The 26,738-nt window shown below is 38.2% G+C and overlaps 1 protein-coding gene across 2 annotated transcripts in view; it reads left to right on the top strand.

Moving 5' to 3' along the window:
• Nucleotides 1-26,738, top strand: part of ephb4a (eph receptor B4a) — a 52,419-nt gene that overhangs the window by 11,242 nt on the left and 14,439 nt on the right. For both annotated transcript variants that reach the window (XM_079606385.1, XM_079606384.1), the window contains exons 2-6: nt 13,386-13,456; nt 13,548-13,829; nt 15,028-15,418; nt 23,203-23,358; nt 24,868-25,203. In XM_079606385.1, the coding sequence (XP_079462511.1) occupies nt 13,386-13,456; nt 13,548-13,829; nt 15,028-15,418; nt 23,203-23,358; nt 24,868-25,203 (1,236 nt within the window). The remainder of the gene's footprint in view (nt 1-13,385; nt 13,457-13,547; nt 13,830-15,027; nt 15,419-23,202; nt 23,359-24,867; nt 25,204-26,738) is intronic.

Below are 26,738 nucleotides of genomic sequence, written 5' to 3'. Positions count from 1 at the left end.
CCTTACTCAGTTACAACTGAGAGTGGTCTGGGTTTTCCCAGGCTACCAATTCACACCAAACTTTACAGTTTTATTCCTGTCTATATTCTGAAGGTTTTTTACAGAAGTTTTTATTTATTTTTTCATATAACACTAAAAATATAGTGACTTTTTTTCTTTTTCTGGCTGTTGACAGTATTTTCTGATTTTGGGAGTGATAATAATTTCAGAGATATCCAAAATCCTCCTTGTAAACTCTTATATGTCATCAACCTGGCTTTATCCAATGTTCATGTTTCTGTTCTGGAAGTTTATGCAAATTAGTGCAGTTTCCCCAACAGCGTTTAAAAAAAAAGTTGTCAGCCACCGCCAGCATTTTTGAATAATTTTCAAAAACTTTCATGGCCCCCAGAATATTTTGTTGCACGATAGAATATCTGAACATGCAATACATCAAAAGAAAGATCAAAGTCTCTGCTTTAAACAAACAAACAACACAAACTTTTTGTTCTAGCTTGAAGCCTCATGCATTCTTTTTTATCAACGCATTAATGTGGCTAAAGTTTCATTTCAAAAAGATGTTAAAAAAATTTAAACAAACCAGTTTTTTTTTGTCAAAGACTACAACGTGGATAAGCAACTCTTTAATCGCTTGTTTCTGCTTCTTCTTCACCTGTGTTTTAATCAGAAGCTTCAGTACTCTTTCAGAAGATGTGTAATAGCGCCCCCTACCGTATAACAGTGAAAACGTGGAAAGCCAGGAAATTCTGTCAATGGCGGGGAAAGAGTTAATTAGAAATGCGTAATTGGCATGTTTAAACAACATTTCAGAAAACTTGTATAGCAAAGTAATGCCTTAATGTACCGTGATTAATCGACTAGGGAAAGTGTGTTGATAGCTATTAGTTTTTTTTAAACCACATGTTTTGTCTTGCCTTAAATCCATAACCAGCCCTAAACGTAATGCAAAAAAATGATTGGTTGATGTGAATGTTGCACACATCCTATTTTGGTAAATCACATTAAACACTATGAACATAGGCCCTTGTGAATTAATTACACTGATTAATGCGTTGACAGATAAACCGCAGGCATAATTTAATCATGAAGACCCTTTGTTTAGATAGATAATGAAAAACAGAGACACATTACTAAATGTTCCTCACTAAGGTCTCTGGGTGCTCTTAAAACAGGTCGTGTGTGTGTGTGTGTGTGTGTGTGTGTGTGTGTGTGTGTGTGTGTGTGTGTGTGTGTGTGTGTGTGTGTGTGTGTGTGTGTGTGTGTGTGTGTGTGTGTGTGTGTGTGTGTGTGTGTGTGTGTGTGTGTGTGTGTGTGGAGCAGATGAAGTGTGGGCATTGAAAAACACACACAGGCTTGTGTTTCCATACACACCCTGTAAAAAATTGTTGAGAGAACACAAAAATTCAACGGTAACATGATGCATTCATGTTTTTAGGTTCTCTCAACTTCTGTCTTAAAAATGGTCCTAAGTAATACTACTTTTTTGTCAATTAAAAGTGTTAAAATGCCTCATTCAGCCAATAAATGAATCAGGGCAGCTACAGATTTCTTGTCAGATTTCAATTGGTAACAATTGTTGGTCTAACAATGTTTTTTATGTAGTTTAAAGTCATTAATATTTGTATCTCAAACGGTCCCATAAGCAATGAAAATATGTTGTTGCTTTATTATAGTTCAGAAAAGCTACGACGTGGACTTATTTAGCTCAATGAGGGCATGTCAGAATTGTTTTTAATTATAAATTCTACAGAATAACTCACCTCCTAAGTATATGCCATTTCCATTTAATTAAAACAAAAACATTGTTTTTATAAATTAGGAAGTCCCCAATGGGGGAGGTTTTGTCATATTTAGATCACTTCTGGGTCCCCGAAGAATAGCTAAATAAACACTCATGACATGACTTGAAGAGGTCAATATGCCAAGTCATAATGCATAATGTGTTTTTATGAGAGTGAGATTTAAGATTTGTTCTGCGTACGCACACATGATGCCTTCACTCTCTGATCTTCAGTGAAAGCTGGGTAAGAAATTGAGGGATCAGGAAAGAAAGGAGATGGAGGAAACAAAAGATTGAAAGAGGAGAGTCATGCAGAGAGTGTATTATGTATCAGATATCTGCTGGGGTTATACTGGGTCAGTGTGTGTGTGTGTGTGTGTGTGTGTGTGTGTGTGTGTGTGTGTGTGTGTGTGTGTGTGTGTGTGTGTGTGTGTGTGTGTGTGTGTGTGTGTGTGCACGTGCAACAGACAGGAACAGTCTGCTTTCTCTATTCACACACCAATCAAACCAGCACGGCTTCTGGCTCCCACTGACACTTACTCAATGTGTGTGTGTTGGAGTGGATATGATTAAGGGTCAGTTTTTGTGTGTGTGTGTGTGTTCATGATGTACCGTGTGAGCAGCCATATGGGGATATAATGATAATAAAAGCTGTGATGGTAGCTGATGGCCTGCACATCAATAGAGCTCAAGAGTTCAACAGATTGCAAAGGAAGTCCTTGGCTATGCTGGGAATGAAACATTAGTTTACTGTGCACTCAGTATACACACTGCACACTGCCTGCTATGTGAATAGTTTTTGTTATTCTTTTTGCTAATCTTTAACTTTTACCAGATTACTGATTAATAAATCAAGAAATAGGTGTTGGGTCGTCACACGGTAAATGTAAGGTCAGGTTCAGCGCATTGGCGTTTGGGATACAGTAGTACTGTATATATGCACATTTAGGTGAATGTAGATGGTTATACAGATACTCTAAGCCAACAGATGCTGTGCATAGTACATATGCTACAATAATAGTATGAGCACACTCTAAAACATGCTGGGTTGTTTCAACCCAATTTTGGGTCAAATATGGACAAACCCAGCCAAATTGTTTAATTACATTTTTAACCCAACGTTTTGGTTTGTCCATATTTGACCCAAAATTGGGTTGAAACAACCCAGCATACACAGTATGATGATCTTTAAAGAAAAACCTTTAAGGCCCAAAACATACTTTGGTTACACTTTATTTTTAAGGTGTCATTGTTACAGTGTAATTATATATTTACACTCTAAAAAATGCTGGGTTGTTTTAACCCAATTTTGGGTTAAATATGGACAAACCCAAACGTTGGGTTAAAAATGTAATGTAAAAATTTAACCCAACGGCTGGGTTTGTCCATATTTTAGCCAAAATTGTGTTGAAACAACCCAGCATTTTTTAAGGACTGAGTAATATTAAGCAACTACATGTACTTACTATAGGATTAGGATTTGGTTGAGGGTTAGCTGCATGTAATTATGCATAATTTACTGTTATTACTATAGTAAGTACATGTAACATATGTAACAAGGACACTAAAGTAAAGTGTTACCCATACTTTATTTAGGTCTGTGAACTGTAACGATTCGAACTACCCAAGCTTGATTTCAAGCATCATCCTTCCAAACGAAATTCTTAATGCAATGGAAGTGAACGCAACACACACACAATAGCCGAGATTCTTCTTCAACGATCAGTTTACAGTTTCAGGCCATATACTGTCATACAAACATTTGAAGAAAACTCATATAGGGCTGCAGGGATGACGTATTTTTGAAAGACAAAACCCGAGTTTTAGCGCTTCCTGAAGTCAATGGGTTTTGGTTAAATGCCTGAAATAAGGTCTGTGGTGAACACAAAATCAAGATATTTTCACGTTTTATTCTACAACATAGAATACATCAGTAATACCCCTTCTGCTTTTTTTTTACCTTTTACTTGTCTTGAAAAAGGCGGTTGCTAACAAATATCTTAATGGGACTAAAGAGGTTGTCGGGACATTAAACTTTATCACTAACTTTAGGGTCGGCCTACACAAATATGTAATCTCTGCAGGGTTGTGTCAGCCCGTAAGCACTGAAGTTTGCCACAGTAACGCAATAACACGAGTTAAATATGAACAACAGGGACATACGCTTTCAATGCACTTGGCAAACATTTGCATACACGCATAGAGAATGTCTCTCTCTCTCTCTCTCTCTCTCTCTCTCTCTCTCTCTCTCTCTCTCTCTCTCTCTCTCTCTCTCTCTCTCTCATATTCTCCCAACAGCAATACAAGTGCAAACACTGTCTAGTGTGTGTTTACTCATAGGCTGAATGCTAGGAAACCAATCCACATTCAAAGATGCGTCAGCCAAATGAAGCATGCATGTAAACGAGTTGAGACGAGAGAAGTATTGTTCATTTGTTTAGCGTGGACTTAGGAGCGGTCCACTTTCCTTTCACATGTCCCTGTCCAACGACGCGGTAGAGAAGAAAAAACAGAAGCAAATTATTTCTCATGGTGGTCTAGTTCAGATACAAAGCTTTGTTTTCATAAGATAGCTTGAGAAGTTGGATTTTGTCTGTGCAAGTTGCAGATGTTTCATGGCTTTCAGTGAGTTAGGCAGGTCGGCTTATATGCTTATACACTGAAAGGTTGTTTGTTTTGCTAAGTTTTTTTTGTGTGTGTAAATGCTCACATGTTGCTTTTTCATAGCTCAGTAGCCAATTAAAATATTAAAGAAATCTTACTTGTTGACTCTCTCTTAGGGGTATAGAAGCTCATAATCGGATGGTCAACTTTTTGTCCAGTAACTCGAGTCGACTAGTGAGATTTTCTATTAATTATATATAATTATATTGACTATTATTCCATTGTTAGCTAATAAAAGTAACTTTTAGTAAACCTCTGTAAAAATTTCTAAAAGCTCCACTGCTAAACATATGATTTCTTAACACACTTAAGTACACATTTAAAAGTGTACTTTCTTTAAAGTGCATTTTTAAATCATTATGTTTTTAATAATATTTGATCATGCTTTAAAGAAGAGCATTTATTTTGATGTGTCGAGTAACATGCATGTAAAGTAGGGCCTATTATAATTTTAACTGTAATGTGTTAGTCCGTATTACAGTTAAACTTAATATTTTTAAATTGCAAGAAATGAAAGAAAAGACCATAAATGCTTGTCAGTACATTCAGCAGGATACTTTATAATAATACCATATTTCAAAGACAGTAGAAGCAATTATGAAATGACTTAAGATGCCCTACTTTAGTAAGTCAAAAAACACTCTATTCAAGATAGTTGCATTTAATAGAAATTTAAACTATAATCAATTTGAACCTAATTGCATTTAACGATTGTCTGAAAGCATTACATTCACTGTGTGTATTAAAGTATATTATTTACGTAATAAGTATTCATGTTAAAAGTAAGTTCTTTTTCACAAAGGCGTTATGAAAAATGGAAAAATAAGAGGGCTTGATTATGTTAGCAAGTCATTTGAGAGGCTGAATAAGTTATCGCACTTGATGAAAGATTACAAGGTTTTCTTTGGAATAAGGTGAGCTGATGATAAGACGAGGAATGTTGACTGAGAAAGTAAATACGATCCATTTTGATCTCCTGTTGACTTTAACACGACTAATCGTTTTCAGTCGGAAAAAGGTGGCTTGCCTACTTCAGGTTGGTGGAGAGTTCCTGCCTCAAGTGGAGGAGTTTAAGTATCTTGGGGTCTTGTTCACGAGTGAGGGAAGGATGGAACGGGAGATTGACAGACGGATCGGTGCAGCTTCAGCAGTAATGCGGTCGATGTACCGGTCTGTCGTGGTGAAGAAGGAGCTGAGCCGCAAGGCGAAGCTCTCGATTTACCGGTCAATCTACGTTCCTACTCTCACCTATGGTCATGAGCTTTGGGTCATGACCGAAAGGACAAGATCCCGGATACAGGCGGCCGAAATGAGCTTTCTCCGCAGAGTGGCTGGGCGATCCCTTAGAGATAGGGTGAGGAGCTCGGTCACTCGGGAGGAGCTCAGAGTAGAGCCGCTGCTCCTCCACATCGAGAGCGGCCAGCTGAGGTGGCTCGGGCATCTGTTCCGGATGCCTCCTGGACGCCTTCCCTGGAAGGTGTTCCAGGCACGTCCCACCGGGAGGAGACCCCGGGGAAGACCTAGGACACGCTGGAGAGACTATGTCTCTCGGCTGGCCTGGGAACGCCTCGGTGTCCCCCCGGAAGAGCTAGAGGAAGTGGCTAGGGAAAGGGAAGTCTGGGCATCTCTGCTTAGACTGCTGCCCCCGCGACCCGGCCCCGGATAAGCGGAAGAAGATGGATGGATGGACGACTAATCGTTTAGACTATGGTTTTGCGAAGGTGTTTGTGTTCATCCCTGGCAGAGGTATCAGTAGTCCAGGTGTGCTTCAGTAATTAAACTCTCAAACACACTGTCACGCTACAGTACTCGTATTAAACGCTCATCTCTCTTCACTATCTGTTCATCTCCATCCATCTCTTTCTAATCCCTGCTTTCCTTTCATCTCTCCTCTGCCACTCTTTCTCCTTGGCCTCTTTTATTTCACTCCCTTTCCATTTTACATCCCTCCCCCCCTCCTTCCAGTTTCTCCTCTCTTTCAGTAATTGGCACTGTCTCTTTTCCTTAATTAAAGTGAAAGACTAATTGTAGCCCGGTGCTGGTCTTCTGTCATTTACCTTTGAGAGAAAGTGAGGATGTGTGTATAATTAAAGAGGTTTGGAGTGCGGATAGGAAACACTCAAGGCATGATATAACCAACTCAAGGTCACGTACCAAAGTGTGTTTTACAATCGAAAATTCCTGTAAGAAAAACTTTCAACTTCTTTAAGATAGCTAGGAGATAAAGGAGGCTTTTGCTTAAGTCTTGGGAAAAATATCCGAGTTCATCTCAATAATGTTTATGTTCTCGGATCTCACAAAATACCAAGTTCTGGAGACTTTGATTTGATTTTTTTTGCGGAAATTTCTCATCAAAATCTCCCAGGACTTAGTGAGTTTGTTCTCTTACTTGATGTCAACCGATTTATACTTCTACTGTATATCAACAATTGTTTGACTTTAAAAGGTGCTAACTAAAGCGGTCCATTAAGTGTCCTGAGCGGTGAAAAGCAACCTCTGAGCAATAGTTTTCCATGGGCTGGCATGTTTTCTAGACACACACTCATACAGAAAACAGTCATAAACTAGACAGAGATATGAAGCAGACAAACACTCATTCTCAACTGCTGAGGTGAGAAACAAACGAGTCACACACACACACACACACACACACACACACACACACACACACACACACACGCGTCTTAACATGCCAGCGTGCTCAGACACAAACACTGAGTCCTGTTTGCCTTATATCAGATTATTCAAACACATACACTACTGTTCAAAAGTTTGGGGTCAGTAAAATTAGTTGTGTGTATTTGAAAGAAATTAAGACTTTTATTCAACATTAATGCATTCAATGTATCAAAAGTGACAGACGTGACATTTATAATGTTACAAAAGTTTATATTTCAAATAAATGCTTTCTATTCATTGAAGAATCCTGAAGACAAATGCATCACGGTTTCCACAAAAATATTATATGTTTTCAACATTGATAATAATCAGAAATGTTTCTTGAGCATCAAATCAGCATATTGTGAGGATTTCTGAAGGATCATGTGACACTGAAGAGTTATGATGCTGAAAATTCAGCTTTGAATCACAGGAATAAATTACATGACTCAAATTTAAAATTTTTATATTTCTCACAAATTACTGTTTTTACTTTGTTTTGATCAAATAAATGCAGCCTTGGTGAACATAAGAGACTTCTTTAAAAAAAAAATCTTCCCAATCCCAAACTTTCGAATGTTAGTGTACCAAGTTACCTGTTGCTTCCTGACCACATTTCTCTTAAAATTCATCAAATAAGAGACACTTGTTGGATTGTCTGGATAACATAACTCAGATAACATGATGACAAATGTTCATGTGAAAATTGTGGATTTTTCTCTGCAGACCTTTGCATGTTGGCAAATTTGAGTGTATCTGAGACATTAAAATCTCTGAAACTCATGAGATTTATGAGATTATTGGGGTCTTTTTCTAAAAAATCGACTTTAAGTCACCATTAGCTCTCCATTTAAACTAATTGCTTTCTAGGAGACAAAATTGAGATAGAAAAGTGAGTTTGCTACAGGTTTATCAGTAAAGAGAGTAAGAGTCATGTGGTACGGTGTGTCTTAATGGGACCACTGCATTAAATGGGTCAAAAAAACCAACAAGCTCGGACAGAAATTGCCCACCGGGAGCTCAATCCATCAGAACAGCAGCCGGTGCTGATGATATCAGGCCAAAGACTCACTGACAGGTGTGTGTGTGTGTGTGTGTGTGTGTGTGTGTGTGTGTGTGTGTGTGTGTGTCAGGTGAATGATAATCCTTGTGTCAACTTTGGAGTCTCGCTGTGTCTAACCTATTTTTTTTGAGGCGAGCCATAAGGAGACACACACACACACACACACACACACACACACACACACACACACACACACACACACACACACACACACACACACACACTTTTTCCTGCCCCATTATAAGTAATGATAGAGTAGACCACAGGAGATAGTCCACTGTAATTACATAAAGGAACACACACACACACACACACACACACACAGACCATAATCTATCACATCACGCACCGTAGTCCTCAGTAACCTGGTACCATACACACAAACTTCATGGATGAATGTCCAGGTCGTATTTCACACCAACAAGAAAAGACAAAAAATGCCCCTATTATGCTATTTTAAAGGCTCCTAATCTTATTTTGGTGTCTCCTACAACAGGTTTACAAGGTCCAAGGTCAAAAAACACTTTCTTTTTCTCATAATATACAGTGAAGCATCACCTCTTTTCTCTGAAACGGCGGTTCAAGGATTCTGTCTCTCTAAACCCCGCCCCCCGAGAGCATGCTCTGCTCTGATTGGTCAGATGGCCCAGTCCCAGTCCGTTGTGATTTTTAAGTCTGTTCTGTTGTAACTCTATTTATCTGCACTTTGATCTTTGAAACGTTGCAGACTTTCAGAAAACGCAAACAGCGATAATAAAAACTATGTGAAAGGTAATATCCAAAAAAGAATAATAGGCACTTTAAGAACATGAAGCCTATTCTTTAGACTGCCATTAATGTTAAGCAAATAACAAAACACAGCTTTAACTTATTTAATTTATACAGTGTAGTGTTATTTTATATCTAGGCCTAATTATTACATTTCTGAATACTAGATTTAGACTTATAACTTTGTTGTGTTTTGTTGATCTATAATTATTATTAGTGTATTTGTTCTTATTTTATAGCTGACTGTTCACTTGCCTTTAATAAGTTTGAAATGTATTAGTTAGGCTTGTAGTTTTTGCTGTGGTATCGAAGTACTTAAAGTGTGCTTTAAGTAATTAATAAAAGCAAATATTCCACACACAATTTTTTTCCCCTGCTTATCTGAAAAATGATCCGATCCGTGACACAAAATCCGTAATATGATCCGAACCGTGCGTTTTTGAGAGCCGTTGAACCACTATCAAACACGTCCTAGCACCAGACTGAGAATAGCAAAAAATGCATCACAGACTAATGGTTTAATATTATTGAATATAGAATTGGCCGGCAAGATAGAATTAGCGAGATAACGACTATATAGCAATTATCAATAAGTATTATTTTCTCTATTACCGACGTCGTAGCTTATCGAAACTGCGATCTTTCATGATTTAGCCCGGGGCCGGGTTTAATACGGGTTTCGGTACCCATCCCTAGTGAAATATGACCTGGGCATGTCGTCGACAGGTTTCATGAGATTCATTTTAATTTAGATGAGCCTGTAATTTGTTTTTCCTCTGAACTCGGAGCAAAGCTCGCAGTGGGAAACCACCGTCAGTATCCGGTGCCTCATCCCTCGGCCTCCATCTCTCCTTCTTTTTTTGCCCTCTTCTCCTAAAGCTCCCGCCCTGTGTCCTCCTCTCATCCCTCTTTCATCCTCCCGGGCGTCTCTCGCTTTGATTCTCGGAGCTGGACGCCGGTTATCAGCCGTCCACAGCCTCTCGACATCAGAAGAGAGAAGGATAGAGGGAGGCAACGGAGAGATAAAGAGTATGACGGAGACATATGGAGTTATTGAGAAGAGAAATGAAAACGGACGGATGGCAAGAAAGGAATGTGAGATTTGAAAGCAGGAAAAGCCAAAGTGATGGGGAAAGTAATGAAAGACAGAGGGAAGATGGATGGCGTGTGTTAGGTGTCACTGAGGGAGAGAAAGCACATGCCAGTTGTCTCCCTGAGGCCATACAGGCTTAAATAACAGTTTTTGATTTTGATTTTTAATATTGATGCGATTCTAAGGGTGAAAACCAACAACGGGAAGCTTCCTGTCCCCAAGACAAGCTCCGACCCAGATACATACAGATAGAGGCACATCAGGTGTTTGGAGCGGTGTGCTACTATACTATTCATACTAGTTATGCAGTATGTCAAGTATGCTAGTTTTCTGTGCAGACAAAATAAATGCGTGACATACTACGTTTGCAGAATATACAACCAGAGTAATAATTTAATTATAAATTAAATAAATGAAATGAACCAAAAAACAGGAAATGATGGCACAAGATGCGACACTAAAAATGACACAACGTTCAAGCATAACTTTTTTCTTGTCTCAGGCGCGATGTTGCTCATCAAAGTTCGGTACATCAAAACTGTGTCTCCTCACAGCAGATCTGTGTGTGTGCGTGTGTGTGTGTGTGTGTGTGTGTGTGTGCTTGTTTATGTGATTTATGGGGACACAAATTTGTATAATGACATTGTTGTGGCAAAAATATTTATGTGCTTTATGAGGACATTTCAAATAGCTTGGACCTTGTAAATGTTTTATTAAAAATGTAAAAATGCAGAATGTTTCCTGTGATGGGCAGGTTTAGGGATAGGGGCAGTGTAAGGTGTGTGTGTGTGTGTGTGTGTGTGTGTGTGTGTGTGTGTGTGTGATGGGCAGGTTTAGGGATAGGGGCAGTGTAAGGTGTGTGTGTGTGTGTGTGTGACGGAGGGATTCCTGCCGCTGTTTTGACTCCATTACACATTTTATAAGCTCTTCAGCTGGTCTCGGCTGGTTAAATACCATCATATGTAGCTACACACACACACACACACACACAAGCGCATTTAGCCCAGAACCCAGTATTGGTTTGGATGTTTGGTAAGTTCCATCGTGAAATATATGTTATAAAAGCCGCCCAATCAGGTTGTGAACGTATCCCTAATATGCCTTTAGGTGCGGTGTTAAAATGCCAAAGTGAACGCTTTAATAACGCTTAGTTAATAACCCTGTTAATAAAACACACTGCGTTGAAAATAGTGTCCCAAAATGCAACACACTTGTATTTTCAGTGTGACAAATAAGACAGAAGCAATTTTTCACATAAACATTTACAAAATATTTTTACATAAATCCAGATTTAAAGATTTAAATTAATTTCTAAATGCATCTGATTGAAACTGTGAATGATTCATCCTTGCATATGTTTGATGTTTTTTTTTTTACCTCATAGTTTTTCATCAAAATGTCATAACTTGATCTTCCGGATTTCTTACTGGTGACGTTGCCGGACATCTCCAATCATTTAGTCCTCTTAAACCCGCTCATTTCTTACAATCCACTGCCAGATTGTGTTCAGATCTGCCTCCATCCAGTCTAACAGATGGACTGAACCACATTTCTTTCACTATGTCCTTTTCATCGCGATTTTAAAAAGTTTTACTCTCAGAATTAAACACTCAACATAGTTATGTCATGTAATGATAGTGTAGCATACTAAATTTTGAAATTATTTTTTATTGTTGACTGTTTTACACACAATATCTCAATATCAAAAAGTATATACTGCACAGTATGTCATATCCATTCTAAACATTTCTCCCGAAGGCCATCAGGACTTAAACATAATCTTTTTCTTCTTGTCATTGATGCTTTTCTGAGGTCTAAACCAACAGAACGCTTCCAGTCCCCGAGACAAGTCTCGACCCAGATACATACAGACAGAGACACATTGATTCCATCTCTGTATGCTAAACTCCAACACTCATGGGAAAAGCACATGAAAAAAAAAAAAGAGCAATAAAGGTGTTTCTCCTTAGAGACACGAACAAGAAAGGAGTTGAACAAATAACAGTAGGGGAAGAGGGAGAAATTTATTCGGTGCTGGTATTTTTAGATCAAAGGATCTTTGTGATTGGAGCCGGTTTGAACTGTATGGTGGCTTCGGGTGGTCACATGACCAGCACAAGAACCCTGGGGCCGATATGTGTGTGTGTGTGGGGGGGTGACTGAATGAAAGCCTGATTAAAACCCATCACCACCATCAATAAGTAATGACCAACAGCCAGTTCAAGCAAAAACGCAATCAAGAGCAGAGAGAGGAAATGGAAAGGAAGGATGTTCACTGGTAATTAAATGACCATCATTCACCGCTGGGTTGAAACTCTATATAGTGATTTTGTATTGTCACTGTATATGTGTGTGAGTGTAAAATTAGGCTGTGTCCTTGTTCCCATGTCCGTCGAGTTCCCTGGAGGTACGCACGTCAGTATGAGAGAAAATCACCCACAGTTTCGAGTTGTTTTTGCTAAAGCTTCTGTTGGCCATGATTCGATAACCAAACCATCAAACCTCAGGGAACTTCCCTTGCCCTCTTTGTGCTCGGGGGAAAAATGTTATTGCTCCGATGTCGCTCTGTCATACTGTGCTGAAAAACAGTGTAGATCTGCATGAACGTCGATGGGTTGTGATGTTCGTATAGTTACGATGTTCTTCAGCAAAAACATATACTGTGGTGAAGCTGATCGACTAAGGACGTCTTTCTGGTTTAGCCACACTAGTTAAAAAAGCATCATGAGGTCTGTATGTAACAGCGCACTAGTTAAAAGTATAAAGTACATGTGCTTTAGTGTGTCAACACATCAACATGAGTGTATTTATTTGAAAGCATGACAAAAGAGCATTACAACAATGATTTAAAATGTACTTTAAAGTAAAAATTAAGTGCACTTTTTAAAAACGTACATAAACATTGTCATGAAAGTGTACTCTCTTTAAGTACACTTAAGTGGCCTTCAATAATACATTATCTGCAAGTACAGTTTTTAGAAAATTATACTTTAAGATTTGAAGTACATTTACAAGTGCACATTCAATACAATTAAGTGCACTAGAGAGAGAGAGAGAGAGAGAGAGAGAGAGAGAGAGAGAGAATAATTATAAAATGAATATGGATAGCAGCAGCACATCATTTGGACTTGGGAAACTTCACTGAGTTCATATTGATATCTTGGGTATGTTGGCAAATCTCTGTACAGTTTGAAATATTGTTGAAGACTTCAGATCCCAGAGTCTTCATTTCTCTGTGTTTAACAGATAAAGAGTACACTACACGTGCACATTAGTTAAGCACACTTCTTTTCAGGGGGGGAAATGAAAGATTGCGATCTCATTTTTTCTGTATTTGTTTTTTCTCCCTGTTTTGACAGAGGTCCTGATGAACACGAAGACCGAGACATCAGATCTGAAGTGGACGACGTTCTCTCGAAGTAAACCTGAGGTGAGACCTGCAGATTTGACCCTGCGTGTAGAGCAAACGCTCATGTAAACCGTCCATGATTGCATCTGACCTCCGCTTCTTGTGTGCGCAGTGGGACGAGGTCAGCGGCCTGGATGAGGAGAACAACAGCGTGAGGACCTATCAGATTTGCCAGGCCGACGGCTCGTCCAGTCACTGGCTGCGCAGTAAACTCATCGACCGGCGGGGGGCGTCTCAGGTGTACGTGGAGCTGCTCTTCACCATGATCGAATGTTCATCGCGGATCACACATCACCGGTCCTGCAAAGAGACCTTTAACCTTTACTACTACCAGAGTGACACGGATGACGCGACGGCAAGCCACCCCGCATGGATGGAGAACCCTTATACCAAGGTGCGCATACACACTCGACTGCAAATGTAAAACTGCATAAATAGTTATTAACGTTACTGGAAGGAAAATTTTATAGATTTTATATACATTTTAGATGAATACACTTAAGCATATCGTCACCTTCCTAAAATAATTGCCTAAGTCATTTGAAAATGAAAATGAAAATTGTTTTAGGAAGGTGACGATATATATATTTTTTTAAAGTACTTATTACAGAATTTTGACAGAATAAACTGAAGTGTGAACTTAATGTCATGTTTTCAGACACTTAATTTCATGTTGGTTGCAATTAGATGAAAATGTGTTATAGATGAACTTATATTAACTTATATATTATAGATTAACTTATATTAAATGCAATTAAATAATTTTTTGACTATAAATTAGTACATCTTAGTATGTAATTTCATAATTTCTTCTATTGTCTTTGATATTCATTGTTTGTAATACAATTATTTTCATTGTCTTAAATATGGCAGAAGTGTACTGAGATATGTACTGACAAGCATTTATAGTTAAATAAATTAAACTTTGTCATGTATTTATAATTAATTATATGAAGTTGTAATGTAATAAATTTCAAATATATCAGTTCTAATTTAAATATTGAATAAAACATTACAGTTAAAATTATAATCCAGTTCTCTACATGTGCTTTAATGTCAGTCAACACGTGTACTTCTTTAAAGCATGACAAAAGATTATTAAAACATAATGATTTAAAATGTACTTTAATGAAAAACTTTTATTTGAACATTATTACAAAGTGCACTTTTTTAAGTGTTATGAGAGAGTCATGAAAGTGTACTTTAAGTACACATAAGTGGCCTTTTATTTCAATAATAATAATACACGATCTGCAAGTATCTTTTTTTTTTTGTAAATGTACTGTTTAGAAGTGCACATTATTTAGGTTTTGGAGACTTTGATAAGAAATGTTTGCGTTTATACGGAGATCTCTGACTTTGGTATCTTGGCGAATCTCTGAAGTATTGTTTAACTCCTTCAAAATGTGTCCAGTGAAGGTCATCTGAATATATAATAGAGCGATGAGCAATTGTACTTAAGTGCAAATTAATGCCAGTTGAGTTAATGACTCTTAATGAATTAATGACTCGAGATGTAAAATAGATCACGTTTGTGATTTTCCTCTTCTGTGGATCTCACCAGTCTTTGCCGGATCTGTGTTTTCCATCAGGTGGACACGGTGGCCGCGGACTTCTTGCTCCGTGCAGGTGGAGAGAAGAAGCCAAACATCAAAACGCTGCGTTTGGGCCCATTGACCAAACGTGGATTTTACCTGGCGTTCCAGGCCCAGGGAGCGTGCATGGCTCTTCTCTCCGTGCGCGTCTTCTTTAAGAAGTGTCCGGCTCTCACGCGCTCGCTATCCGCGTTCCCGGAGACGGTTCCTCGCTCGCTGGTGCAGGAGGCAGTGGGCCAGTGTGTGGCAAACGCGGCTCAGCCTGGACCAAATCCCAGACCGCCTAAGATGTTCTGTGGAGAAGATGGACAGTGGGTGGACCAGCCCACCACCACCTGCACGTGCCTGCCGGGCTTTGAGGCCAGCCATGGAGATCTGGAGTGTAGAGGTGAGAGAGAGAGGGAACACAACAGACTTCTCTGAGGATTATTTGAGCTCAACGTGAAGACGATGAGCTGTAGGCCGAAATAGAGCCAAATTTCAATGTAGCAATGTATACTGTGCACAGTACGTAACAGAAAGCAATGCGCCATTCTGAACACACACTTCCATCTATATATTTACTATCACAAAATTATGAAACTGATGGCCTGTTTACAGCTGGCATTAAGATGCGTTTTGGTCGATCGGATCACAAGTGGACGACTCTAAATACAGGAGTAAACGGGTCTAAACCGCTTTGAGCTTGTCCACTTTCGAACACTTCCAGAGGTAGTGGAAAACACATTCGACCGGTTTGCTTTCGTAGTGTAAAAGCTCATGTGATCGAATGTGTTCAAAAAGCTGCAAAAGACGTCTACTCCCCGTCTATTGACCTAATGAGTAAACATTATGGGAAGCGCTCGAGCCAGACGGGATTTAAACTTTGTCGACTGGAGACTCGAGTTTGGTTTAAAGAGGAAAACGTACCAATCACAATGTTCTCTCAGCATTCCTGGTTTCTAACACACACTCGCAGCGTTCGGCGTGATCTTGTGTCTGTCAGAGCAGAAACTAAAGCTGATGCTCTCCGCATGTTCTTCAGTCGTCTCCGGTCATGTTCATATGTAAATTGTGAGAGCTTATTTTGTCCATTAGACCGATATATCTTAAAGAACGCATACATTTATCCGCCCATAGACCCTCCCCTCGAATAAATCAGGATAGTGGTTGAAAGTGGACAGAAGAGACGGATTAAAACGCCAGGTGTAAACGGGAATGTGTCTTCTGGGCCCGATCCACCAACACGCATCTTAATACCAGCTGTAAACAGGGCCTGAGAGAATATTTGAAACACTGTCTTTCTACTTTAAGAATAAGTGTTGAGGAAGTTTCTATTGACAATGACTGCAGCTTCAGCACTGATAAGGCCACGCATGGAGAGAGAGAGAGAGAGACAGGACAGATGGGACTGAATTAGACAAAGACTGTGACACTGAGAAGGAGAAAACAGTGAGTGAGAGAGGTGAGATGAAGGTCTTGCCTCTAAACTAGAGAAAAGAGGTAGGGAGAGGAGAGATCAGGAGAGGATTACTGTGAATTTCATCAGTGTCCTACGGCTGGACACATTTTCATTCGCTATTACATTAGTTGCTGTGCATCCTGCACATTTACATTTCTGCATGTGGCAGACACTTTTGTACAAAAGCGACTGCACAAGTTTCATGGTGAAATTGCAAAAGATTTCTTTCATCGTACGGCGAAATCACCAGTCTTTGATCGCTTAATATGACATGCTCACAAATGGCAGATTAATTGTCTTTCTGATCAAATTTAGTCTCCAGTGTGTCCAAAATCGTGGGTCACGGTCTTGCAGTGTGATTGCACACATGACTGCCGTCGTTTGAAGAATGAATGAGAAACATAGATCAGACATACAGTACATTCAAAAGTTTGGGTTCGGGAAGATTTCAAGTCTCTTCTGCTCACCAAGGCTGCATTTAGTGGATCAAAAATACAGTAAAAACTGAAATATTGTGAAATATGATCAAAACATCTGTTTTCTATTTGAATATATTTAAAAATGTAATTTATTCCTGTGATAAAAGCTGATTTTTCAGCATAATTTCTCGTCTTCAGTGTAACATGATCCTTTAGAAATCATTCTAATATATTCTTTGATGAATAGAAAGAACAGCATTTATTTGAAATATATTTTTTCATGATAAACGTCTTTCCTATCACTCACAAAATATTCAAATGAATGCATTTACAATGGAAGTAGCCTTGAAGCACTAGAATAATTATACATGAATTTGTTCATTATCATAACACAACCATAACACAAATATTGCATGTGTTAGCATTAAACACTAACATGAACTATTGTAATGCACAACTAAGTTCATATGCCTCTCATAAAGCAAACGTTTTTTTTATGAAGTGCATGAACAAAACTTCACATTTCTGAACGATTGCCTAATAGACTTGTACGTTTGTTACTGCAAAGTGCAAACGCAGTTTTCCTTCATTTTTACAAAGTTCAGCAATGATTGTCTGTGGTAATCGACAGCATATGTTGCATGCGTGCAGCTTAAGTTGACCAGGAAAAGGATTTAACCGGGAAAATTAATTTAAGGACATGACTGATCTACTTTAATTCAAGTAATCGCCGTCTCTCGGTGGAGTGGATCAGTCCAAATCCTCCCAGTTTTTTAAATATGACTTGAGCTCTTTAATGATGTTTCTTGGGATGGGTGGAGAGAGCGAGTGTTAAAGGCCGTGCTTGTCTGTTAAACACTGCAGCTGTGCTTTCTGTGGGCGTGAACCCCTGGAGTTCACACACACACACTCAATGACTTACTCAGCATTCATCCACTCAAACACACTACATCTGCTGTTCATCCCTTTCTTTCACACACCCACACACACAAAGGAGCGCACAGCCATAATAGTGGCGCCTGCAGGCAGGGTTGTGTCCAGTACAAAGCCGCTCTAATGACATGACCAATTAGGTATGGGCAGAGAGAGAAAGAGAGAGAAAGAAAAAGAGAATACTGCAGTTTATTGGGCAGGTGAAAGGCCGAATGAAGAGTGTGTGGTCACGGGTCACAGGTGAAGGGCTGAAAGAGCAGAAAAGGTGTGTGTGTGTGTGTGTGTGTGTGTGGGTGTGTGAGGTTAATGGTACTAATGACTCTAATTAGTCGCATACAGATTCACACATGTACAATCTCTTCTTGTTTAGCTGTGGAATAACTGTGGTGGTACCAGTGACAATGGAATGACAATGAGTATTGTGAAATCATTTCAAATATGTGAGCAAAGCTGAATTTTCAGCATCATTACTCCAGTCTTTAGTGTCACATGATCCTTCAGAAATCATTCTAATATGATGATTTGATGCTCAAGAAACATTTATGATTATTATCAGTGTTTTAAACGGTTGTGCAGCTTCATATTTTTGTGAAAATTGTGGAATTTGTAGAATTCTTTGATGAATAGAAAGTTCAAAAGAAAAGCATTTATGTGAAATAGAATAATTTGCAATATTATAAATGTCTTTAGCTGTCACTTTTGATCAATTTAATGCATCCTTCCTTAATAAAAGTATTAATTTCTTATATATATATATATATTACGGACCCCAAACCTTTGAACAGTGGTGTTACTCCAAGGTAAAGAATACATTCTTACAATTACCAATGTTTCATTATAAATTGGTGACCATATTGGACCACAGTTTTTAGTTAATACTTTTTTTAAAGGTGGCGTAGTTGCACATGTTACATGTGCTTACTATAGTAATAACAGTAAATTATGCATAATTAAATTAACCCTCAACCAAACCCTGACTATAACCCTTTAGTAAGTACATTTAGTTAATTAATATAACTTAGTACTGATTTGCATAATTACACTGACTGTAAAAATATCACCTTAAAATAGTGTAACTTTTATTTATTTATTATCACTTTATGCTGACATTTGAAGCAGATCATATTAGACTCGTTTAAAAGCTGAATGCCCTTTTTAATAGATCTTTTTGGACTACATTGGTGTTCATGTGCTCTGAATGCGTGCATCACTAACCCAATTAATTAATTCTACAATTATATCATTATGTATTTAATTAAGGGAAGGAATGCATTAAAATACTGATCATACTTGATGCTGCTAGTACAGTGGCCAGGGTTTCTGAGATCAGATTTACTGTGGTAATGTAATTGTCTGCAGCTCTAGCGGTACCACTTACTCAGAAAGTTGTCAAAAACGGTTCCCCAGGCAGTTTAACAAGAAAATTAGCTTTAGTTATAGTGTCTGACGAGGGTTTAAAGTAAACGAGGAGAAGAGTTACAATAACATAGCGCAATCACAGAGATTCCTATCTGGACAAGATTCGTTTTCTCAAAGGACCCTCTGGTATGACAAAAAAAACACAAGTAATTTGCTCAGTAATTTTTTTCCTGAGGTTATGCGAGAAAAACAGACATTTTCAATTTAGATGGGATTCCAATCACATTGTGTGTCTATGAAACACAAATTATGGCAGGTCAAAAGTACTCAAGTTATAAACACTACCGTTCGAAAGTTTGAGGTCGGTTAGATATTTTTTTTCAAGGGAGAGAGAAATTGGTCTTTTATTCAGCAAGGACGCATTGCATTGATCAAAAGCGACATTTAAGACATTTATAATGTTACAAAAGACTTCTGTTTCAAATAAATGCTTTCTAAAATGAACTTTCTATTCATCAAAGAATCCTGACGGGAAAAAATGTATGAAGGTTTCCACATAAAAATGAAGCAGCACAACTGTTTTCAACATTAAAGGGGTGGTATAATGCCCTATAACACAAGATGTAAAATAACTCTCTGATGTCCCCAGAGTGTGTATGTGAAGTTTTAGCTCAAAATACCCCACAGATAGCATGTTAAAGTTGTCACTTTTTGAGGGTGAGCAAAAACACACCGTTTTGTGTCTGTCCCTTTAAATGCAAATGAGCTGCTGCTCCCGGTACAGGGGGCGGAGCTTCAAGAGATTGTGTCCTTTTACCTCAAACAGACACAGGACATATGCACTAAAAATATCAAAAACTTTTAGACTTTTATGTTCAAACCTGATTCAAACAATGATGGAGAGATTCAAGAAGAAGTGACAACATGTAGACAACATTTCTGAATGGTTAGTTGATGAATTTATGTAGCAGCAAATCATCATATTAGAATGATTTATGAAGGATCATGTGACACTGAAGACTGGAGTAATGATGCTGAAAATTCAGCTTTGATCACAGGAATAAATTACATTTTACAATACTGTACTTTCACATACAAAAAATTGTTACTCTAAATTTTAATAGTATTTCACAATATTTCAGTTTTTACTGTATTTTTTATCAAATAAATGCAATGTTTTTCAACACGACCTCAAACTTTTAGGCGGTAGTGTATACTTATGTTTTGATAACTGATTTTACTCACCGGTTTTTGTTTGTTTGTTTATTTTTTTTTAAATAGGTTAAAACATTTTTGTTTAAAAATGGCATAGATTCATAATTCATCTCTAGTGCACTGATATGGACGTCAGCAGTGAAAGCATCTTTGTGTCTGTAAAGCCAGTTAGAAAGTTAGAAAGATCTTTATCCGTCAGCGAGGAAATTCAGAGACATTCATTATGTAAATGTTTCAAAACACACACACACACACACACACACACACCCACACACACCAGTGTAAAGCTGCTTTAGGAGGGTAATTCAGACCATATGTTTTGGTCCGAGTGAAACTGATGTTAATCAGATCCAGATGTGTTTCCATCAATACTGTGGTTGTGGAGAACTGATTATGAAATGAAACTGGTCTGTAACCCTGTCTTTTCCAGTCTCATGAGACTCTGCATTGCTCATTCATACATGTGTGTGTCTGTATGTCACGTTGGAGGAAAAGACTCGAGTTTCTTGAGCAGCCTGAATGTGTGTGGCTTTTATCTGCGGTGTCAGACGGCCAGCTATAAATCAAGTGATGGAGTTGCTAAACACGTAGAGGAACATGATCATTTTCCATATCATACGGCAGACTCTCGCCACACAGAGATTCAGAAGCGCTTTAAATCCTAAATGAAACCAGCGTCAACTGAAATAGACACCGCCGCTTGTTTGGATTGTTCTCTAAATGATTGTTTAATGTTGACACATAAGGACAAATGAGGTTTGTGCTTAAGACAGCAAGTTCTTCAGAGAGTGTGTGAGTGTGTGTTTATTTGCTGGGAAAGTATGTTTGTTTAATGATAATAATACAGTGCTTATTCTCTCAAAACATGTTGTTTCTCTTCTTTACTAAAAAGACTTATGATGGTCCAGGCTGGTTTCTGCTGGTTGGTGCTGGTTTAGCTGGCAAATCAAATCACACTATTGTTCAAAAGTTTGGTGTCAGAAGGGTAAAAATAATAATAATGATTTTCAAAAAGGATGCATTAATTGATCAAAAGTGGCAGTAAAGACATGAATACTGTTACAAAAGCTATTCATTAAAGAATCCTGAAGGTGAAAAAAAGTGTATCATGGTTTTTGTAAAGAATATGAAGCTGCACAACTGTTTTCAACTTTGAAAATAATAATCATAAATGTTTCTTGAGCAGCAAATCATCATATTGTACTGATTTCTGAAGGATCATGTGACACTGAAGACTGGAGTAATGATGCTGAAAATTCAGCTTTGATCACAGGAATAAATCACACTTTACAATATATTCAGTTATTTTAAATAGTAATAATATATCACAATATTACTGTGTATTTTTGATCAAATAATTACAGTCCTGGTGAGCAGAGGACTTCTTTTGGAAACACTAGTGCAGGGGTCACCAAACTTTTTTCTCTGGGGGCCACATTATCGTTCCTGACTGTGATGGGGGGCCGGGGCCGGGTCAGCTATATAACATAGAATTGTATAACCCAGACCAAAATGACCACCAGCAGGCCTCATTGTGTAGTAGAGATTACTAGCCTGGCACAGCCATCCCCACTACTATATCCACACTACTATATCAACACTTGATTCATGGTACATATTTGTTTATCTTTACTAGTGGTTTGCAAAAGTTGTAATCGAGTCTTCACACTTTGTTTTATTTAAAGTTATTCTTCACAAATAATCGTTGGTCCACTGTTCTTTGAAAACTCTGCACTCTCTTTTAGGGGTGGAACGGTACACAGAAGTCACGGTTCGGTTCATACCTCGGTTCAGACATCACGGTTGGTTACAATAAAGGGAAAAGCAAAACAAAAAATGCAGAAGGCTTGTGCATGTCTCAGGCTGGACCACCAAAAGAAAAATAAACGTCTTAAGCCTTGTACTTTTTTTAAAATAAGTTTTATTAATAAAGTAAAGGCATAGAACCAGTTTATTTGTAGTGCACTCACTGACAATAGTTTTATATAATTAGTTCATTAATTCAATTAATAAAAATACCTTGATATGTTTGGTAATTGTACCTGAATTAATTGAAAATTAATCTGCTACATTTCAGATTAATATATTTGTTTTCCTTAAAAATGTAATTAACAGTAACTTAAACACTTTGCAGTTTGAATGATGTCCTGCATAAACTAAATGACGGAGTATGTTTTTATGTTTCCACTGTTCGATCGTGGCCGCGCCACACACACACACACACACACACACACACACACACACACACACACACACACAAATATAAGTAAACACTTTACGACTTTTCGATCGCGCCCACACCTCTCTCTCAACATATTCCAGCATTGCAATCTTTACACCGCAGCCTGCTTCAGAGCTTCAGAGCTAAGGCGGAGCTACAGATTAGGTGTCCCTAAGAATCCGCGTATCTAACAGTAGCTAGTTCCGCATTACATTAATTAAATTGCACGCAAGTTTTATTTATTTTATACCGTGTATTCTCAGTGTAAATGTATGCACCAAACTGTGACGCCCGTACCATGACGACTTTTGGGGATTGCCTCATAGGGCCGGTTCAAGTAGTGGGGGGCAGAGGGGCTGGGGGGCCAGTCAAAGGGGGGTGGCGGGCCTGAGTCGGCCCGCGGGCCTTAGTTTGGTGACCCCTGCACTAGTGTATGCTGGTGAACACACTGAACCGTTCAAACTAAAGCAAACCAAATGTGTGGAAGAGCGAGAAGGATTTTATAATCGATGTTTTGATGTGTACATTCCTCTCCTGTAAAGACTAACAGTTGCTGATGATAAAAGCGTTGTGTCTGTGTCCAGCGTGTCCTGCGGGTCATTTTAAGATGGGTTCTGGTCCTGGTCCGTGCTCTGCGTGTCCTGACTCCAGTCACACAGGAGAGACGGGCTCTTCCTCGTGTGTGTGTCGGCCTGGTTTCCACCGCGCTCCCACCGACAGTCCCGATACACCCTGCACACGTGAGTACAGCCGAAATCCCTTTCAGACGAGCCATTTCACTCGGCGGCCATCTTTGAAACGCCTCTCTGGCGTGCAAGTGCAGCTCCTATCTTTTTGAATGGGGAATCATCAAATTCTCCAAAACTGTTTACCAAGCTTACGATTAAACAGGGGTTATTCCACCATATCGAGGGTTGCAATTTTCCCCATTCAAAACAATACGAGTGTCTTTTGTACAGCTCTTTTAATGGCTCCTCCCATCTCTTAATCCTAGAAATCTATTCTATCAAAATCTGATATCCAACTTTAAATTATCAACATGATCAAAACTGCTGAAAAACCTGTTACACACAATCTACTGCAAGCCTTCTGCCGTCTGATTGATAGTTTAGACTTTTTAGCAAGTAAAAGGCTTTTTAGTATAATTGTACAAACCATCAAGTCGTGGTTCACGTGTTGTTTTGCTGTGAATTTCTATAAAGTAACAAACAACTTTTATATTGTAAGTCATATTTCAAGATGTACACTTAGTGGACTGAAGCAATTTAGATTAACTTGATTATCCATACATTGTTTTTTTTTAAAAAAGCATGCTAAAATGAGAGTATCATATGATTAATCAGACTTTTGAGAATAAGTTAATTTTTTAACCATTGTAAGTTTTGCCCCTACAAAGAAAACTACTGAGCTTTGATCATAAAACTAAGCATTTATTAAATATAATCTTTCTAAGATTATTGAGAAATATAGAGTGACGACTGATATTATTCCTTCCTCTTTTCATTCTGTTATGGTCTACATTTTCTACATATAAAAAAAAAACCGCTGGATGGGAATGCTTAGATGCTCATAAATTATAAAAATCTGCATAAAACGTATGCCCTCCAATAAAGAAGACATGCGCATAAACTATGATGGAAACACATTTACCGAACAAATGCCTGTATGTGCAACGAAAAGACTTTACCGCAACAGAGGATGTGATTGGACAACTGGACTAACCACACTGTAAAAAAGAATAGTTGACTCAACTTAACTAAGTCAAGTCATCTTGTTGCTTTGACTGAGTTAATTTGAGTCAACTTATAGTGTCAAGTTTATGCATGATGCATGATGCTTAGTTAAGTTGTGTCAACTAATCTTTTTTTACAGTGCAGTGGACCAATCACATTACACAGCATTTCCCAGGACGTGTTGATTTTGAACAGTGAACAGTGCTTTATACGCAAATGTTTTAATGCGATATTCCAAATTGGTGAAAAATTGGCAAATTTGGGGGGGAAATTGGCACATTTTAATGAAAAATTAGCGAATTTTGGTGAAAAATTGGCACATTTTGGTGAAAAATCGGCACATTTTAATGAAAAATTAGCACATTTTGGTGAAAAATTGGCGCATTTTGATGGAAACTGGCGACTTTGGATGGAAACATAGCTACTCTGGCTTTCATGTTGCATTGTGGGTATTACAGACAGACAATGACCTGTAGCTATGATTCAAACGGCCTGTATTTGTTGTGGTGTGTTCAGGTCCGCCCTCGTCCCCACGCAGCCCTGTTCCTCAGGTCAATGACACGTCTCTCACACTGGAGTGGAGCGAGCCGCTGGACAGCGGGGGCCGGTCGGACCTCTCATACAGCGTGGAGTGTCGAATGTGCTCAACCCCCAAGAGCCTGTGTGTGCTGTGCGGGGACGGTGTGAATTATCGGCCCTCTCAGACCGGCATCCAGGGCCGGCGCGTGAGCATTTGGGGACTCCGACCTCACACCACCTACAGCTTCACAGTGATGGCCCTGAACGGGGTCTCGGCTCTGAGTGTGCCGGGGCCCGCGGGCGAGACCATCAACATCACCACCAGCCCCAACGGTGAGACACCGCGGCTCATATTAATGAAGCCTGTCATCAGTCAATGCTAGGGGTGCTCGATTATGGAAAAAATCATAATCACGATTATTTTGGTCAGTATTGAAATCACGATTATGTAACACGATTATTTCACATGACTTTGGGAACGTGTTGCATTTATTAAAAAGACACCTTTCAACAATTCTTTAAAAAATCGAAATTTGAAAAAAATAAATTTACTTTTTGAACTATTAAAATAAATAATATAACAGATAATACTTATTTTAATAATTCCCGCATTCCCGATTCACTTTAGCATGTAGATTGTAGCCTAAATTAATTAATTAAAACACACAGATTATAAAATCAAATCAATCTTTTTTAAAACTTTTCAAAGTTTTTTAAAAATTCAATGATTGCACAGCCCTAGTCAAAGCTTTCATTGGGTGGTCGGGGAAAAATGGATTCATACATGAATCGCGATTCTATCTTCTACCGATTTGAACTGATTCACAAATTTAAAAAATCGATTTTCTAAAGTGTTACACTTCTTTAACTTCGCAGTGCTACTTAAAGTTACCTAAAGTTCTTGACGTTAATCACAATAAGCCGCGAATAAGGACTCACAGGTACACGCACAGATGCCGCCTCTCACATGCACTCGATCTCGTATTCAGTTCTTTCACAGCTACACACATACAATTGTGTCACAATGCACGTCGTGTGGACTTATTTTATTCAATGTAAACAGTGTGTCATGTCCTACGCGAACGAAAACAAACGAGAGAAAATCAGATGTGTAACTATCCGTGCATTCATTCTTAAAGGGACAGCAGCCTCATAAACTGTTGCCATCCGCTTCATGAATGTTATTAAACATTAACACTCACTGCTTTTGACTATAACACTTTTTTATCCTTATTATGAATCAGTTTATATTTGATTCATACAGTAAAGACTATACATTGTTTTATTTTTACATTTGATTATTCAATTTCGGTAATATTTTTAACTACCGGTACATGTTTAATAATCCTGCTACTTTACCTGAAAAAACTTAAAGTTTATTTAATTTTTATATATTTTTATATTATATTTGTCCTATTGTTTGTAATTAGCTTTTTTGTTCCTATTTTTAATATATATTATAATAATTCAATTCAATTTCGGTAGTATTTCTTACTACATGTTTAATAATCCTATGCTACTGTACCTGAAAAACCTAACGTTTATTTAATTTTTATATTTTTTTATATTATGTTTGTCTTATTGTTTGCTTTTTGTTCCTATTTTTAATATATATATAAAAAATGTTTTTTTGCAATCTGTCTTGCAATCTTTCACATTTAATTCAGTAGGATTTTCTTTTCTACTAGACCTATTAAAATGTCTACCGCAGTCAAATAAGAAAAGTAACACAACAGTCAACTACAATCAAAAATGCACATATCGAATCGAAATTTGATTCAAAACCGAAAATCGATTTTAAATCGAGGTACCAAAATATTTTTGAGGTACCAAAAGATTCCCAGCGCTAGTTTTCATGGCTCATGTTT

The sequence above is a fragment of the Phoxinus phoxinus genome (genome assembly GCF_949152265.1).
Source record: "Phoxinus phoxinus genome assembly, chromosome: 3".
NCBI lineage: Eukaryota > Metazoa > Chordata > Actinopteri > Cypriniformes > Leuciscidae > Phoxinus > Phoxinus phoxinus.
Note: the sequence above shows the minus strand (reverse complement) of the source record. Positions and strands in the feature narration are given on the sequence as shown.